Source organism: Podarcis erhardii (assembly GCF_964252035.2).
Source record: "Podarcis erhardii genome assembly, chromosome: 12".
NCBI lineage: Eukaryota > Metazoa > Chordata > Lepidosauria > Squamata > Lacertidae > Podarcis > Podarcis erhardii.
In genome coordinates, this window is record NC_138513.1 from 41,641,064 (window position 1) to 41,659,023 (window position 17,960).

Genomic DNA, 17,960 nt, shown 5'->3' on the forward strand with positions numbered 1-17,960 from the left:
CGCAGCGGGGTGCGCTCCCGCTGCTCGGTCCCAGCGCCTGCCAACCTAGCAGTTCAAAATCACCTCCGGGTGCAAGTAGATAAATAGGGACCGCTTACTGGCGGGAAGGTAAACGGCGTTCTGTGTGCTGCGCTGGCTCGCCAGATGCAGCTTTGTCACGCTGGCCACGTGACCCGGAAGTGTCTCCGGACAGCGCTGGCCCCCGGCCTCTTGAGTGAGATGAGCACACCAACCCCAGAGTCTGTCAAGACTGGCCCGTACGGGCAGGGATACCTTTACCTTTACCTTACTGGTAATTCCATTAATGACAAAGAGGCGTAGCAAATAGCATTAGGCTGAGATCTTTCCCATAAATCCTTTCCCCCAGTCTGTTCTTGTTACTTGCCAGCTGAAAGGTTAATGGTGCCAATTTGAACCCTGAGATCCCTTAAAATTGGTTCCACTGAAACTATGGGGTGATAACATTTATGAATGGCAACCAGTAAATTCAGGAGGAGATCCAGCAAAGAAGGGATCAGCAGTAGAGTATGAGAGGTAGTTTCAGGGAAAACCAGCACTTTTGCTTTCTGTACTAAAAACCTACATTAGTTCTTGTTAATTTCCTCACTTATGTAGTTACCAATATTTAAGTGGTTGTGGTACTGGTATATTGTATTTGCATGCCTGATATTGAAGTTCCATCATACATTATTGCACTGGAACCTGATTTTAAAGGGTATTTGAACTCTATGAATATTTCCATGCTCCACTCCAAATATCCCACTTTTAAGCAGGTTTTTTTTTGTTTTGTTTTGTTTTTAGATGAGGCTCAAAAAGGGAACAAGAGGAAGAGGATCTTTGTTGCCAAAGCAGTGGGGCTGCTGTTCTTGAGCTCCAATTAAGATGCAGTTGTATCAGAATGTGGGTAGGGCTGTGCATTTTTATGTGACTCTCATTGAAAACCAATTCAATGTGAGTAAGCAGCATCTGCATTCAGATGTGCACTATTTTGTACTCACATCCAGGATGCCCCCTCTCTAGACACACTGCACTGCTAAGCAACGGTCTCATGGCAATATAGTGGGTACCCCAGTATGGCGGCCTCAACACCCTACCCTCCTGAAAACTGATGGCCTCTCTCCCCTCCTTAAACCAATTTAAACTGAGGACAGACTTTTGGTTTTCTTTGCACCTGTCAGTGATGCTGTCACTTTTAAGTCTGATTGATTTCAATGGGAGAAATAAACTTGCGCTTAAATTTAACCCATTTAAATAAACTGGACAGAAAAGTGCTTAACTCTGACTGGGCCATTACTCCTAAAGTTTTGGTCATAGCTAAGTGCGATAGTAGGAACCTTGGACTCTGAATTCAACGGTGATTTATGCAGTGACTTACGCTATCTCTGAGGAAACGTCAAATCAACATGAGGCACACAGAATGAGTGCATAAAAATCTTTTCCATCTCTAATGGTTCTTGGCAGTATTGACCACATCCTTAAATCACCATGCACACATTACAAGCTCCATTATTGAGGTGCTTTATCATGCTCACAGCAGTGTGGCTGTTCTTCAGTCAATATCTGTTGTCTTCATCTAAGGGGTGGTAACAGGTTGTACATTGATTCATCATTGTTGGAATTACGCAATTCACTTCAGACTTCACAAAAATATTGGGGGGGGGGATTGAAATGTACTTCATACCATGCCTTTGACTCTCTTTCATTCCTTCAATTTGCATTCCTTTTAAGTCCCACAGTAAAAATGGCTGTGCCAACTAGTTTCTTAGAACTAATAGCAAACTTTCTGAGTGCTGAGCCCAATACGCTGGGGCATTTTTTCAGCCGGAACTCACTAGAACCCTGTTCTGGCACCTCTCAGGTGGGTGCCATTGCCATTCTAAGAGAACAAAGGTGGTGTTTAAGGAGGTATTTTCTAGAAAAATAGCACTGATTATACTGCCAAAATTGTACCATCTAAACACAACAAGGAGGCATCAACAGGCTTTAAGGAACCCCAAATAGTCTGCCCTTGGATAAAGCAACCTCCTACATCTATATTATTGTGTTTCTAAGCAGTTTTCTCCAAATTTCTGACTGCAAGGCACACCTTTTCCAAATTAAAATATTTTTACTATGTAGGAGCAAGAATAAGCTGCCCCCAGAAGAATCCAACCTTGTCACTGTCACTGTCTTAGGTCAGAAGTCAGGCTGACCTAAGACATTCAGCTGCAAGCAAAGGACAAGTTGGTATTCCAATATATTTGGGAAGGGGGAGAATAACAATAATAGTAATTCTATTATTTATACCTTGCCCGCCTGGCTGGGCTTCCCCAGCCACTCTGGGTGGCTTACAGCATATCTAAAAACATAAAACATCAAGGATTAAAAACCTCCCAATACAGGGCTGCCTTCAGATGTTTTCTAAAGTTGTGTAATTCTTTATCACCTTAACGTCTAAAGGGAGGGTGCTCCACAGGGAGGGTGCCACTGCTGAGAAGGCTCTCTGCTTGGTTCCCTGTAACTTCACTTCTCGCAGTGAGGGAACCAGCAGAAGACCCTCAAAGGGAGGACCTCAGTGTCTGGGCTGAGCAATAGGGGTGGAGACGCTCCTTCAGGTGTACTGGGCCGAGGCCATTTAGGGCTTTAAAGGTCAGCACCAACACTTTGAATTGTGCTCAGAAACATACTGGGAGCCAGTGACGATTATTTAGGACTGGTGTTATATGGTCCCAGCAGCCACTCCCAGTCACCAGTCTAGCTGCCAGATTCTGGATTAGTTGTAGTGCCACGTAGAGTGCATTGCAGTAGTCCAAGCAGGAGATAACTAGGGCATGCACCTCTCTGGTGAGACAGTCTGTGGGCAGGTACGGTCACAGCCTGCATACCAGATGGAGCTGGTAGACAGCTGCCCTGGACACATAATTGACCTGCGCCTTCATGGACAGCTGTGAGTCCAAAATGACTCCCAGGTTGCGCACCTGGTCTTTCAGGGGAAAGGTTACCTCATTCAGGACCAGGGAAACCCCCACACCCCCTGTCCCTCCCCCCCAAACAGTACTTCTGTCTTGTCAGGATTCAACCTCAATCTGTTTGCTACCATCCATCCACCAACCACCCCAAGACACTCACACAGGACCCTGACTGCCCTCAAGCCCAGAAGTCTGGGTCATGTTTTATGATTAGGAAAAATGAACAGGTTGACTATCAGCAGCGTACAAAGCAAAAGTTTGACTACTTTGTTATTGTTTTCTTTTGCTACAATAGGTTTTATCTGAATGGTGAGCAGAACAGTTAAGAAGCAACTTAGAAATGCATTATTAGAATTGCTTTTTAACATATCCAAACCCTGCAAACCTCAGAATACGAGTAAATGCATGGAAGAGCGATTATTTCAGATGAAGCTCACTAGCACACATAAAATCGTCCAGTCTCACCTGCTGAAGTGCTGAGGTTAAAAACTGGAGTTTAAGATGGAGATCAAAAGCCTTTTGTTTTTCCTAGGTAGTTGGAAAGCAGTTTAGAAAAGAAGAGGAGAGAGAAATTAGATAGTGATAGACACAATTCACTGGGCAAGAGCTATGGAGTGAAGGGAAGACAGAATAAAAAGATTTTAAAAATGTGTACTAGTTTGAACCTACCATTAAAGGTTCCCATCCTGCCCTCAGCTGCACATGGTTTGCACACACACAAGGGAAATGGGAGCTGTTCCACCATGGAGCTATCCCACACAGTTGCAGGTATATCGTGGGCAGGAAATAGAGTAGTTTTGTGGGTCTTCTCCATCTGCTTGTTACCCCCCCCCCACATTGTCACTTGCTGCCCCATTACAGTAATAAAAGTAATTAAAATGGAAGATCATTTAAAGGGTTCGCCTGCTGTTGTTTGAAATACTTGTTCGCTCATTAACACAGCAAATCAACTTTTATAGTGGATGAAATGCTCTCAACCAACTGAACAATTTATCACTAGACTATGTTGGATTAAAAAAACAATATCTATGAAGGCAGTTTTTTGAAGTTTCTACAGCAAAAGAGGACTTTCTCTCTTAAGCATAAAATGTAATAGGCAAAAGCTCATTCATGGCGAGGATGAAACACCTAACTTGAATACTTTGTAGTTAATCAAATTTTATAAAGTGAAGTACTTTCCATCACAACATCACACCAAAATGGTTTTTCAAATAAACAAGCTCAAGGTTAAGTAGTGTAGCAGCACAACTAGGCCTAAAAGATCACGATTTCAAATGAGCACTGCTTGCTTCAGTTGTCTTATTGTCATTAAGACCCTTTTTATAACGTGTCAGAATTTCAGTTGCTGGGTGAGGTAACTGGATTTTCCACTGTGGCACCCAGTTTATGAAACAACCTCCCCAGAGTGGTTTGGTTGGTGCCTCATTGATCACTTTTAAGCAGGCACTAACAAGCTTATTATTTTCGCAAGCATTTTCAAGAAAAAAATAAATCCTTGGTTTTGCTTTTCCGTTTCGCCTCTGTTGATTGCTGCCTTTTTGTTTGATTAGATAGATAGATGATAGATAGATATTTAAAGTCACATTGAGTTGGTATTTAGCCTAGCAAGGTGGGTTACACATTTTAATAATAAAAATTAAATGATTAGCATTAGTATCTTAAAGCCAGAGTCGTTCCAACCTGAAAGGCAAACCATGTGCTAGTTTTGCAAACAAGCCAGGAATAGAAACAGAATTTTCATGTTTCATAAACTCTGGAGCAGGAAAGAGGAAACAGATCCATCTGTGCGGACTGCACGATGACAGGAACTTTATGAGTCATCCATTCCAGAGTTGTTACTTGTCATCAGTCTTGGTAACTAATTAGTGACTAAACTTTAATAGCCAATTGAATGCTATTTGCTTAATCACACCAAATGATTTATCAAAGCTTGAATTTCTACAGATCATAGAGTTTACTCCTGTCATCTAACTGTATGAAGCTGCCACTTCTAAAACCACCACCATTTACCACTTAAAATATCTCTATGTTCTGCAGGAACGGTGATTGGAACAATATACCAATGGGAGTTCTATGTCTTATTTGATTCTTGTGCTTTTGTATATACCTTTGAAGCACTGTACTGCCCAGATTGTTGAAATGAACCAGAAATGTATTTGTTTATATCTGTCTGTCTGTCTGTCTGTCTGTCTGTCTGTCTGTCTGTCTGTCTATCTATCTATCTATCTATCTATCTATCTATCTATCTATCTATTAAAAACAAATCTTTGGGAAAGGCTTCTATCCAAAAGAATGAACAAAGAGCACAAATCTGAACACAAATGTTCCCAATCGCCTTCTTGAGTTGAAGAATAATGTTGCCATCAAATGGGAACATCACCCAAAACACTGGCAGTCACTCACTCAGTCATAACATGCTACTCATAGCAGCTACAAGGAAATGAGGTGGAGACTTAACAATGTAATGCCGCCAGCCACATGGTGACTGCATATACATTGGCTAGGATACTTGTGGCAACTGCTGCTTCTAGGCACACAGCGCGTCTCCTGCCCCAGTAGCATATTCACCTGTGTTTGCAAACCGTTCAACCACCAGGCCCTACCTACCTTCTTTAGCTCCTCCTGAATGCATTTGCCACTGTCTTCTGAAGATAAGCACGATTTCTGGTTCTCAGATTCTGTTCTTGGCTCTGACACCTGTTCCTCTGAAGAGGTTTCCCTATTGTCACTCATTTTTGCAGCCAGTTCATATAACCTTGACTTCAGGTTTTCTTCCATAGGGTCTGCCTTGGTTTGATGGTCTTCGCTGCTTATGTCAGTTTCTGATAAATCATCAGATGCCTTAAATTTTTTTTAATAAAAAAAGAGGGACAAAGCAAATGCATCTCAAAGAGAAGAAAATCAAAGTTATATATATATACAAAAGCTGTTCACCAAAGCTGTTTATACCATAGGAGATCTATAAGCGTATCACTCTGATGACAGCAACGTAAGTACATACAGCAGTACCTTGGTTCTCAAACGCCTTGGTTCCCAGACATTGAAAACCCGTAAGTGTTCCGGTTTTCAAACGTTTTTCGGAAGCTGAATGTCCGATGTGGCTGTCGGCTATTGTTTCCGGGGCACCTGCACCAATCAGAAGCTGCGCCTTGGTTTTCACTATTTATTTTGCATTTATTTTTGAGGCTTTTTCAGTTCATTTGTTTTTGTGACTGTGTGGAACCCAGTTCAGCTATTGATTGATTGATTGATTGATTGTGTGACTGCAGAAATGGATAAAGGCTGACTATCATCAATGCAGGTAAGGAAAAAAAATAATTGTAATTTTTATCATCTACAATACTGTCTTATTTATTTTATAGTACAGTACATTGATTATTGCTTTCATTTTATGGATCAATGGTCTCATTAGATAGTAAAATTCATGTTAAATGGCTGTTTTAGGGGTTGTTTTAAAAATCCAGAATAGATCAATCCATTTTGCATTACTTTCTATGGGAAAGCAAGCCTTGGTTTTGGAACGCTTTGGTTTTGGAAGAGACTTCCAGAATAGATTAAGCTTGAGAACCAAGGTACCACTGTACAGAGAAATAGGTTTTCATTTCTGAACAGCATGTGCTCAGTACAAATTCATTCTCTAGATGAAAACAAGCCCCAGCTTCATGTTTGATCTTGCACCACAGCTTTTAAGCTCGATGTGGTATCTTACATATCAATTTTTTCATGACAGAACAGGAACATTATTGTTTTATTTGTGTATATGTTGTATACTCCTCTAAGATGTGTGTAGTGCATTTTGTACAGTAAGTAATCTGTTGGATACATCCAGGGCTTAGGATGAGAAACATTTCCTTATTGTGATGTTACACACACGCACCAATTTAAAGCAGCTTTCGACAAGTTAACGGCACAGACAGAGGTAAGGCATGCTTTGTTCGAACTGCTAGGGAAGTCTGTGCTCAAGCACTAAATCAAATTACTCAGAAAAAGGAAAGTATTGTCCTGTGGACTGTAGCTATGCTAGGGTCAGAAATGCTTTTTATATAGCACCTTTTGACATCAGTGCAAGGAATGTCACCTGTCCGTGTCAGTGCTGTTTTGAATGTTCGGTTCTTTCAGAAAACTCTTTCGCATACACACACACACACACACACACACACACACCCCGAACAATTTTTGTCTTTGTAAAACTGTGAACTTCTTTCCTCCAGAGATAGAATGGTGCATTTCATAGAATCATAGAATTGTAGAGTTTGAAGGGATATGAACATTAAAAACAATCTATTCTCCTTGACTGCCCAAAACCACTTCCGAACTAGAGAGGAGGTGGAGTTGCAGGCTTCATGCCCTCTCCACGTGCGCAGCCTCTGCGCGATTGAGGGGATCCCTGGGCAGTCAATCGGCTGGCCGGGGGGGGGGGGGGGCGTGGCTTGCGCGATATCACACTGGCACGGCCAGGGATCCCCCTCTTTTCCTGCCTCAGCTCATCGGGAATATATCTAATTAATTATTTCTTTAAAATTGCATGCTGCTTACATCACAGCCATCTCTAAGACCCAATATGGGAGACCCAATACAATAAGACTAAAAATGAGTTGAAACTATAAAATCAGAATTAAATTAAAATGCCTGTTGGAATAAAAAAATATTCAGCAAACACTGGAAGGAAGTTCAATAGGGAGAGGGGCTATCTGACCTCAAGTGGAAGGAAATCCCACAAAATTTGGCCCACATGCATGGCTTCAAGTCCTTCTGAGTTGCAGTTTCATAGGAAAAATAACGAGTCAGAGAAATAAAAAGTCGTGATCTGAGTAGTGAAGGGCACAAAGGAAAACCCCAAGACAGAATCAAGTCACCCAATAATGGCATCCGTTCATGGTACCTATGACTATTAATGTGAGGTTTTTATCTACATATAAAACTTTTCAAAAGTACATCATCTAATTTCACTCTCTTTCATTTAACTCTAGTAAGTGAAAAGTTACACCTGTTCCCAGCTGGACCAGCTAAAGTTATCGTCACATGAAAAGTTAATTTTTTTTCCTTAAAAAACCACCTCTTGAAATGTAATCTGAACTTTGACAAAATACACATTTGATTTACTAAATGGCTCTTGCCCGTTAGATGCTGCATGAACAACCATCTTGTATGTGATAACAATAGGGCAAGAGATGCGAGCAGCTCTTAGCCTTGAGCATAGCAACATCCTAAGCACAAAGTGAAAAAAGCTCTGAATTGGCTTGCAGTTTAAAATTTGATTTCCCCGCAGTATATTAGCTAAAAGCACCATCTAGTGGAAGCCGGGGAATAAAAAAATTGAGTGTCCTAATTGTAGCAATCTTGCTAATAGTCTAACGTGTAAAATAACTGATGAGGCCATTAGCTCAATATTGTTACTTACTAAGGAAAAGCTTTATTAAAATATGTGTGCCCGCTCCCTCCTCTCTCTCTTTAAACATAACAAGCCTTTTATGAATAATAGTAGAATGGACCGAAACTGCGCTTTGTAGTAAAAAAAAAATGCAGAATGGGTGTAATATTGTGAAGTATTAATGACATCCATTTTCCATACTATGCTTGCCTGTGGCTGGGTGGCTCATTGGAATATGTTGGCCCTGCTCCACTGTTAGCAGCAGATTATTTTAAACCAGTATACATTTAAATAACTTAAAGCAGCCTTGTTCTTACCCCCAGCCGAACACTCAAGAGCAACAATGGCTCTATGGGTAATGCTCTCCCCTCTGTCTCTTTCAGCCTCAAGGGGCTACAAAGGGCCGAACTAAACGTGCCATTGAATTTAATGGGCAGGTTTTTAAATTCCACATTTCATCAGTGGGAGTGGCTGAAAATTATCAGGATAACTGCAGGTAGGGATGCTAATACCAGATTCAGGGATTTTCCCCAGGACCACAGCAGGGGGCAAAAGGGTTGAATCCCCCTCCTATTAGATGCTATTCTGATAAGTGTCACCCACAAACACACATGATCTTTGTGATCATGGTTACCAAAACCAGGGGGTGCCTCCTGTTTTCAGAGTAGTTTCCACAGCCTATGAGTGCCATTTTGGGAATGAGAATGAAAGCCAGAATCACTGTAAGTATGCAAGCCAAAATGGGCATTGTTACACAGCACGGCTGCAAATACGGTATTCATTGTATGTAGCATGACTACAAATACTGTACTCATTACTAGGGAGGCGATCCTTGAAGTTTATGTATCATATGGTTCCAAACCCTCCTGTACGGAAAAGTACCAGATTAACTTAGTTTATTTACTGCAATTGTCCTTGGCACAATCCTGACCATGACATAAAACGTGAGCAATGAGGGTTAATACCGTGTTCTTGTGACTCTGAACAACACATATAGATTTGATGCTTGCAGGCAATACATTGCATTAATTGAAGCCTAATTACCTGACTTGTGCTCAATTTCTTCATGTGCGATTTTGTGCGGTTTTTGCCTTTGCATAAATCCTCTGATTGAGTCTTGCCTTTTTTCCACCTCCTGGACCTCTTTTCCAAGTCATGATAGGCTTCTTCGCTTTCACTGCTATCTGAATAGTCTAAACTGGTAGCTTGTGGGTTAAAGTTCACATCTAGTTCCTCCTGGAATTGTGCTTTTTCCTCTCTGGGTTTACTGTTACAAGTTCTCCTCTGCATCCAAGGAAGACAGCTAGGCTCCCTAGCCTCCCTTGAAGAACTGACTGACGATGTTTCAGAATCAGAGTACACTGCCTCCGCGTTGGTAAACAGCCCAGATGATGGGGAGGCCACAGGCTGGTACAGTTCATTGCCACACTCCCATTCGGCATTGCACTGAGAGCCAGCGTAATTTGACAGCTGCTTGGGTCTCTGTCGCAGCTTGTTTAAAGCCACGTTCCAGTCATAGTCGTCTTCGCTATCAGAGCCCATCTCATCATAAGCAGATACAACGCTGGATTCACTCTCCAAGGCTTTGAACACTTGGCTCTTTGGTTTGGCAAGCATTCGCGGGCGAGGCAAGTTGACGTTTTGCAGGGCCACCCAGTTTCCATCTGTGCTTTCCAAGACAGGGGGGAAAGCTAAGGAAACACAAGAGGAAGATACAATTCCATCATTATTGTGTTGCCTTACCCTAAAGCGTTCTACCATACCTGGGTCTGCTGTGTCACCACAAGAAAAGATTTGCACAGTATTTCATGTCACAGATCTTGGGTGGGAATAATAGACGCTTGCAAGAGGCTTGAATCCAAGGTCTCATGATAAGATAATGAGGAGTGGACCAATCAGGGTTTGACCCAATGCATCTGAATTTGTTAGAAATTGTTTAGAGCAGGCACCCCGAAACGCAGCCCTCCAGGTGTTTTGGGACTACAACTCCCATCACCCCTAGTTAACAGGACCAGTGGTCAGGGATGATGGAAATTGTAGTCCCAAAACATCTGGAGGGCCGAGTTTGGGGCTGCCTGGTTTAGAGGGCAAGGGACATAAGCAGATCAAATCCCATCTATCAATATAGTTAGTGGCATATTTAAGTTTTAAGTTATGTTAGTGCTGACAGCAATTTCAGTGCATATAAGCACTGCACATGTGCTGGGATCTGTGATTTAAAAAAGGCTTCCTGGAATGTGTGCGTGAAGTATCACAAATGTGTGTGATTGGCACTCACACTTCTTTTTGCCCAGCTGTTCCTGCTGACAGTGCTGACTCTATGCAAGGTGCCAATTCATAAAAGGATGCACCACTGATTTGCATTATGTGTGCAGAAAATTAATTTCAGGCATGGAGGACCATTGCTAGATCATTGTACAAAAAGCAACACACTGAATATACATACACTTTCTAGCACACTGTAAGAAAATCTGTCGTATAATGTCACTTTATAAGAACCAACCATCTGGGCTGCAGTTTCACATTGCCATAAATGACTTTCAAAGTGGACAGATTAGATGGCCTTGAAAATACTAAAGCTAGAAGCTTTATCTGTCCAAGCCTTAAATAGCCTTATTATGTGCATATTCAGCTAAATGTAGCGATTTTATATTTTGGTAGGTGAAAGCATGGGTTCCCAGTAGTTTAATGACCATAAATAAGTTCCTGAAACTTGAGATAATTTCACTTGCAGCATTATCTGTTCAGCACAGCATATATTATTAATAGATAAAATCTACAATATAGTAGCGACAATGATTGTGCGAAGGCTGGAGCAAAACACGGCTAAAATCAGGGAAAGCACGAAATGTGAATAAGCAGAACTGTCAGGTTCTTATTTAAATTACCACAGCCTATTTATGCTTGCAAATTGCTGCTTATGTCAAAGACACCGTGAAATGCCTTGGGAGATAATTCCTTCATGCTAAAGAGGTCAAGGTCTTTCCCAAGACTGAATCTTTTGAAGTATTCAGTGCTTGACTAGTGAAGTTGACATAAGCATCATCTGCTAGTGCTTATTCAAGCGACCTCACACAAAATGTGTGCACAAATTACCTTCTTGGGTTTCTGGAAGAGCTGCCTGGTGGTTTCTGCCACCAGTGCATTAGGTAGATATTTAAGAAAGCCATTTAGCTACAGCTGTCCTGATTCAACCAGGGTCATGCATGCTTGGAAACTGCCTTTCATGGATTTATCCTTAGCTGGATAAGGAGCAAAGTGTGTAAAACATAAGGCAGGCGCCTATAATATTAGCATTTAAAACTGATCTCTTCACTCAGTCTTTTGCTGAGGGCTGATCCATCTATGTTTATGTATAAAGCTGATCCACTGATTTGTGATACATTTTGTACTTAGAAATGTAATTTTACTGTTGATTTTTATTTTTGTTATGCTATTCCCCACCATATTTTTTATTTTTATTTTCTTAATCTTGATGGATTTTAGCGTTTCGTTTTTGTTTTGCAAATAACAAACAAACAATAAATAAATAATTGTTGTGATTACACACCCACCCACAATCCAGATGTCAGGGACTAATAATGAGCACTGGTAAGCAGTTTAGCTTTAACCCATGTAAGACATAGCTTTTATAACAATTTAACATAATTATATGTTTTGAGGAAGTCTCCTTTCCATTTGACATTAGAATCATATATTTGCGTCTATGGCAAGAGATCAGATACCTCTTATTATGTAGGCTACTTGTTCTGATTGTCCAAAATTGGTTCATATAACATGGTAGGCAAGCTATGCCTTGGTAAGGCTGTGTATATGTGCAGGTTCCCAGAGAAAAGCTCTCGGCCATCTTTTTACTCTTTTACATCTTTTACAGCTCTTTTTACTGTTACACCAAGCTAAGGTTTTGCCTTGGCACGTGGTTGCATGTTTGCACAGTCTTTGCTATGCCAAAGTTTGGCTTCCTGTGTCATGCAAAATAGGCCAGTGAGTCAGAATCTTTAGCCAAATTACTATATTTTTTCTTCCTAATCAAAGATAGGTGGTTATTATGAGCAGAAGTTTCAAGAGCAACAGCCTATTCAGTCAATTTGTGGGTGACTGTTCCTTTATTGTACCCCTTTAAGAAGTTCTTCTTTTTGGTTTCAGCCTAAAACCTTAGGGAGAAGTAGCTACTTTCACACAGAACACAGAAATGTTATGCAGGCATCACAGTCCTTTACTTGGTTCATTTAGTTGGTCCGCGCTCTTCCAGCTGGGCAATGCAGAAAGCCTGTCCTCTTTCTGCTTTCCGCTCGGGCCTTTGGGTTGTCGCCAGAGAGATTCTGGCACAGAAGATGCACGGTCCCTGTCTCTGCGTGATGCGTCTTCGTTGGTCAGAGAGAATGCAGACTGAGACCGCTGTTAGGGGGAAATATGGAGAACGATATATTTAGCAGAAGGCAGCTATGGAGATGTTAAATGTTAGTTACTTGCAAGAGCAGCACTGAGAAAAGTGCAAATCACTGAAGGGAAAGAGAACAGAATTTCGTTACTTCCATATCAAGAGGTAAACTCTTTAATCCTTCCATTGCTAATTCCTTTTCAGAAATGCATGTGAGTTAATTACTAAAGTCATGTCATTATATATGGAATAGTAATTAACAGAAAACAAACTGAAAAGATAACTAAACTTATTTCAGGACTGTACTGCTTTATGCTTTCCCAAACAGATAGAAGACATCCCTCCCCTTGACATGGCCTCTGTGTTGCTGCTTTCTATTTCAGTATTTTCTAATGAAGTAGTTGTTCATTCTGATCATAATCAGCATACACAACCTTTTCCTATCTTCCCTTTCATCCCCATAAGGTGAGTAAAATGGAGACTTCCTATTCCATAACAACAACAACTATATTATTATTTACACCCCATCCATCTGACTGGGTTGCCCCAGCCACTCTGGAAATCTTCCAACACATATTAAAACATAATAAAACATTAAGTATTAAAAAAAATTCTGTATATGGGGCAGCCTTCGGATGTCTTCGAAAAGTTGTAGAGTTAGTTATCTCCATGGCTTGGGGGAGGGGGTCACATAACTCCATACCCTCCAACATTTTCCCGATGAAAATAGGGATGTCCTAAGGAAAAGTGGGACATTCTGGGATCAAATCAGAAACCAGGATGGGTTCTGTAAATCTGAAACTGTCCCTAGGGACAATTGGAGGGTCTGGATTTGAGCACAAGAGCACTCTCCCCTCCTGTGGTAGGTAAAAGTTCTTAAAGAAAGAAGGAAGCCATACAAAACTGAAAGGAAAGCAATTATATTTGTCATGCTCAAAATGATTATGTCAGCATTTGAATGCAAAGAAATTGTCAGAAGCAGCTGAATATTATTTTCCTGCCAAATCAACCCACATCGCTCCCCACCTCCACCCCGCCACAATCTCTCCACAGTTCCATTTACTCCATGTTCCTGGAGAGATTTAGACGAGATGGTGCTGATTGCATCCTCAAAAAGCCCTTGTAAGGCTATTTCTCACTGCTGATGTCAGTTTTGCTTGGGGGTTTAGGCTAGATAATCAGATTGTGTTTTATTCTGATAACCCACAGGGTAATTGAAATTGTTAAAAGTCAGAATCACTGGTGCAAGCACTAGTAAGTGAGAAAGCAGTAGACATAAAGGAAAGCAATCAATCATGTTCAATATACTGTAGGAAGAAAATAGAAGGAGGGGAAAGGGCTGAATCTGCTAGAGAGGCATTATAGCTTGAGACATTCAGACCTCTTAAAAGGTAGGCATTTAGCTACATTTGACTTCTGAGAGTGCTCTTTTGCTGTCAGCGCAGGGGGTTCGGTTATTTCGAAGTGTTATTCAGACAATCATTTAGTGTGAGGCAGTTAACCGCTAATTACTTTCATTCTGCCCAGAAGACTATCTGAAGCTCTCATTCAATGGGTGGTTTGCTCATTGAGGAACCTACGCATATTTTCAAATTTTATCTTGGGCGGTGGGGGAATGTTGTTGCCAATCCCACCGGCCATTGAACCAAGTGGGTTTTGACCATACACAATTTTGGCTTTAAGCATGATTCCCTGAAACTTAACCCCTGTGTATGTTGCAGGCTTTCTGTTATCAGACGACAGGGGGCGGGCGGGGGGGATTAATGGACTGGAGTGGCTAGAACTCTGAACAGGGAACACCCCTCCACTGCAACATTTTGTGGTAGGTCAAACTTATCCCTTAAGTATACCTGAAATTTTATATGTGCACAGCTGGGAGTAAGTTTCATTGAACTTAGTGACAACTACTTCTGAGTAACCATGCACAGGGACCCGGGACGCGGGTGGCGCTGTGGGTAAAACCTCAGTGCCTAGGACATGCTGATCGTAAGGTTGGCAGTTCGAATCCCCGCGGCGGGGTGAGCTCCCGTTGTTCGGTCCCAGCTGCTGCCCACCTAGCAGTTCGAAAGCCCCCCTAAGTGCAAGTAGATAAATAGGTACCGCTTTATAGCGGGAAGGTAAATGGCGTTTCCGTGTGCGGCACTGGTGCTGGCTCACCAGTTGCAGCTTTGTCACGCTGGCCACGTGACCCGGAAGTGTCTTCGGAGGGCACCGGCTCCTGGCCTCTTGAGCGAGATGAGCACACAACCCTAGAGTAGGTCACGACTGGCCCGTACGGGCAGGGGTACCTTTACCTTTACCTTTAACCACGTACAGGATCACAGGATAAGTTTGCGGAAAAATGGCGGGGAAAGTGATAAAGCTACATTTTGGTAGTAGTGGCAATGGTGAGCTTTGGTTAAGTCAACAACAACAACAAAACAACCAGTAATAAATATAATATCTAAACCCAATAAAGCACTGTAATAAAGTTAATCAATTTTGATAGCATAAAGTTACATTTGACATTGAAGTTAGTTCTTGCTGAGCTACTGAATAACATTTCCCGTTAACAATGCCTCTGCCTCTGTAAAAGAACAGGTAAAAGGTAAAGGGACCCCTGACCATTAGGTCCAGTCGTGACCGACTCTGGGGTTGTGGCACTCATCTTGCCTTACTGGCTGAGGGAGCTGGTGTACAGCTTCCGGGTCATGTGGCCAGCATGACTAAGCCGCTTCTGGCGAACCAGAGCATTGCACGGAAACACTGTTTACCTTCCCGCCAGAGCGGTACCTATTTATCTACTTGCACTTTGACTTGCTTTCGAACTGCTAGGTTGGCAGGAGTGGGGACCGAGCAACAGGAGCTCACCCCGTCGCGGGGATTCGAACCGCCGACCTTCTGATCAGCAAATCCTAGGCTCTGTGGTTTAACCCACAGCGCCACCCGCATCCCAAAAGAACAGAGACACTGTTTAATTAAAATTGAACACTTTGGAAAGAAGCATAGGGTAATATTGGGAGAGACTGATTCTCCAATGACACCACACACACACACACACACACACACACACACCCAGTGGCTATGGCCCCTGCAGAGATACCTGATTGCTTGGGGCAGCTACAAGACATCTGCAGAAATGCAGTTGGTGAATAGTGACAGTAGATGAACTTGAAAGAAACAAAGGTTAATGATTGTTGGAGGGTAACCGAGATACATTTCTATTAGTTCTGACACACTGGATAGCCAGAGGCCACACAATCATGAGCAAATTGCCTCCAGGTGACCTAATGTAAAGCGCGGGCCAATTGAAGCTGCTCTTGCGCAATTAAATGCTGCATTTGGGAAATGCCAGTTAACATTATCTCCACTGCACCTCATTCTGCAGCCCTCCAGAGAAGGTTGCAACTTGAGCCAGCTAAACCCGCATGGGATTTTCTGTGCCCTCACAGAATACGTAACCCACAGGCAATGTTAAGCTTGAAACATAAGGTATTAGGATGGCTGGCGCTGAAAAGCTAATGCTAAAATTAGGCCTCCATCAGCTGGCAGCAGGGGAAAACAATTAAGCATTTATTTTGAGGTCCCAGTGTGCCTGCTTCTCTTCAAAAATATTTTTGACCAGTTTTGAGTATATATCATGGATTTTATCCAATGGTGTCCCTCTGCTGGCCGAAGACTCTACGATCTAGCAGAGACTCCCATAGGTAGAATGGGGCGGGAGGCTATTTTTGCCAATTCAACCCCTCCCAACAAGCTTCCTGCACTATCTGCCATGTTATTCCTCAACCTTTCGGAACAGACTTTAAGGGGGTGATGGGAGGCTGCTAGAGGGGAGGGGCACATTCCTTGCCTATTCTACTTGCCTGTTGTTTGAAAATTGTTTCAAGCAAATAAAAGTCTACATAGTGCAATAAAGATCTAGTAAAAACAGATTATCTGAAGATCAGTCTAAACCACAGCCTCTTTATAGTTTATATAACAAACTGTAAGATGCAGTATGTTTGTCTGTTTCAGCCAAAAAAAAAAAAAAAAACAACTACTGCTATATCTGCAGTATTCTTGGCAGAATTACAATTTAAGATATTTTTTAAAAGTCAGGAAGTAGATTACTTATATATCTGCAGAAAATATTTTCTAAATTTGTAAGGAAACTAAAGTACCGTATTTTTTGCACCATAACACTCACTTTTTTCCTCCTAGAAAGTAAGGGGAAATGTCTGTGCGTGTTATGGAGGGAATGCCTACGGGTGGCGGGGGGGATCTGCTGCAGTCGTGAGCAGAGGATCCATGGTTCCCCTTCCTTCCCTCCTCCGTGGCTCGCTTTGAAACAGCAAAGCGGGAGAAGAGCCGCTGAGTGGGGAGGAGAGAGGGACAGAGAGCCTGCTTCTTTAAAGGAGCAAAGCGGGAGAGGAGCCTTCTCCCCTTATACACCTCTTCTGCATTATTAGCAGCATCCTTCTCCACCCCACGCGTGTTCCTTGTCCCTTGAGTGCTTTTCCTTCCCTCCCCACTTAAAACGTGGTTACAAAGCACGGATCCACATGGATCCTCAGGATTTTTGCACCGGGTCACCCCAAATTCACCATCAGATCACATAGCATATCCATGGCTACAGCCTGCACCAAAAAAATTATGCACCCACTGTTGCCTGGGGCCGCAGTGGTGCAAAAACGTGGTTACAAAGCATGGATCTACATGGATCCTCAGGATTTTTGCATTGGGCTACTCCAAACTCACTGTCAGATCACATGTCTGTGGCCACAGCATGAACCACAAAAACATACATCCACTGTTTCGTTTAGAATATTTTTTTTCTTGTTTTCCTCCTCTAAAAACTACGTGCGTGTTATGGTCGGGTGCATGTTATAGAGCAAAAAATACGGTATTATCTACCCACAAACTACTCTGCAAACAATTTCCTCTCAATTCATTTATTTCAGTGTTCATTGCAGTGAAAAGCTACCTCAGCAGGTGGCAGCAGAAGCAAATAAATTACTTTCCTCCCCACCCAGCCATGCAAGCTATTTATAATCTATGCCAGCCGTGTCACAGTGGACCTGCCCAAGACAAAAAAGAAAAAGAAAGTAAAAATATTTTGAGTATTGCTAGACGAAAATAAGGTGAAACAAGTAGACAAACATTATTAGGCAACCATTTGTGCATTTGACTACTGCTAGGAATGGAATGGGACGCGGGTGGCGCTGTGGTTTAAACCACAGAGCCTAGGGCTTGCTGATAGGAAGGCCAGCGGTTCGAATCCCTGTGACAGAGTGAGCTC

General features: G+C 42.2%; 1 protein-coding gene across 7 annotated transcripts in view; it reads right to left on the minus strand.

Annotated features, from left to right (window-relative positions):
• Positions 1 to 17,960, minus strand: part of MYRIP (myosin VIIA and Rab interacting protein) — a 155,912-nt gene that overhangs the window by 13,651 nt on the left and 124,301 nt on the right. For 6 of the 7 annotated variants that reach the window (XM_081882012.1, XM_081882011.1, XM_081882015.1 and 3 more), the window contains exons 9-12: positions 12,540 to 12,717; positions 9,364 to 10,010; positions 5,556 to 5,789; positions 3,414 to 3,476 (exon numbers count right to left, since the gene is read on the minus strand). In XM_081882012.1, coding sequence (XP_081738138.1) covers positions 3,414 to 3,476; positions 5,556 to 5,789; positions 9,364 to 10,010; positions 12,540 to 12,717 — 1,122 coding nt within the window. The remainder of the gene's footprint in view (positions 1 to 3,413; positions 3,477 to 5,555; positions 5,790 to 9,363; positions 10,011 to 12,539; positions 12,718 to 17,960) is intronic. The other variant, XM_081882016.1, reaches the window with a different exon arrangement.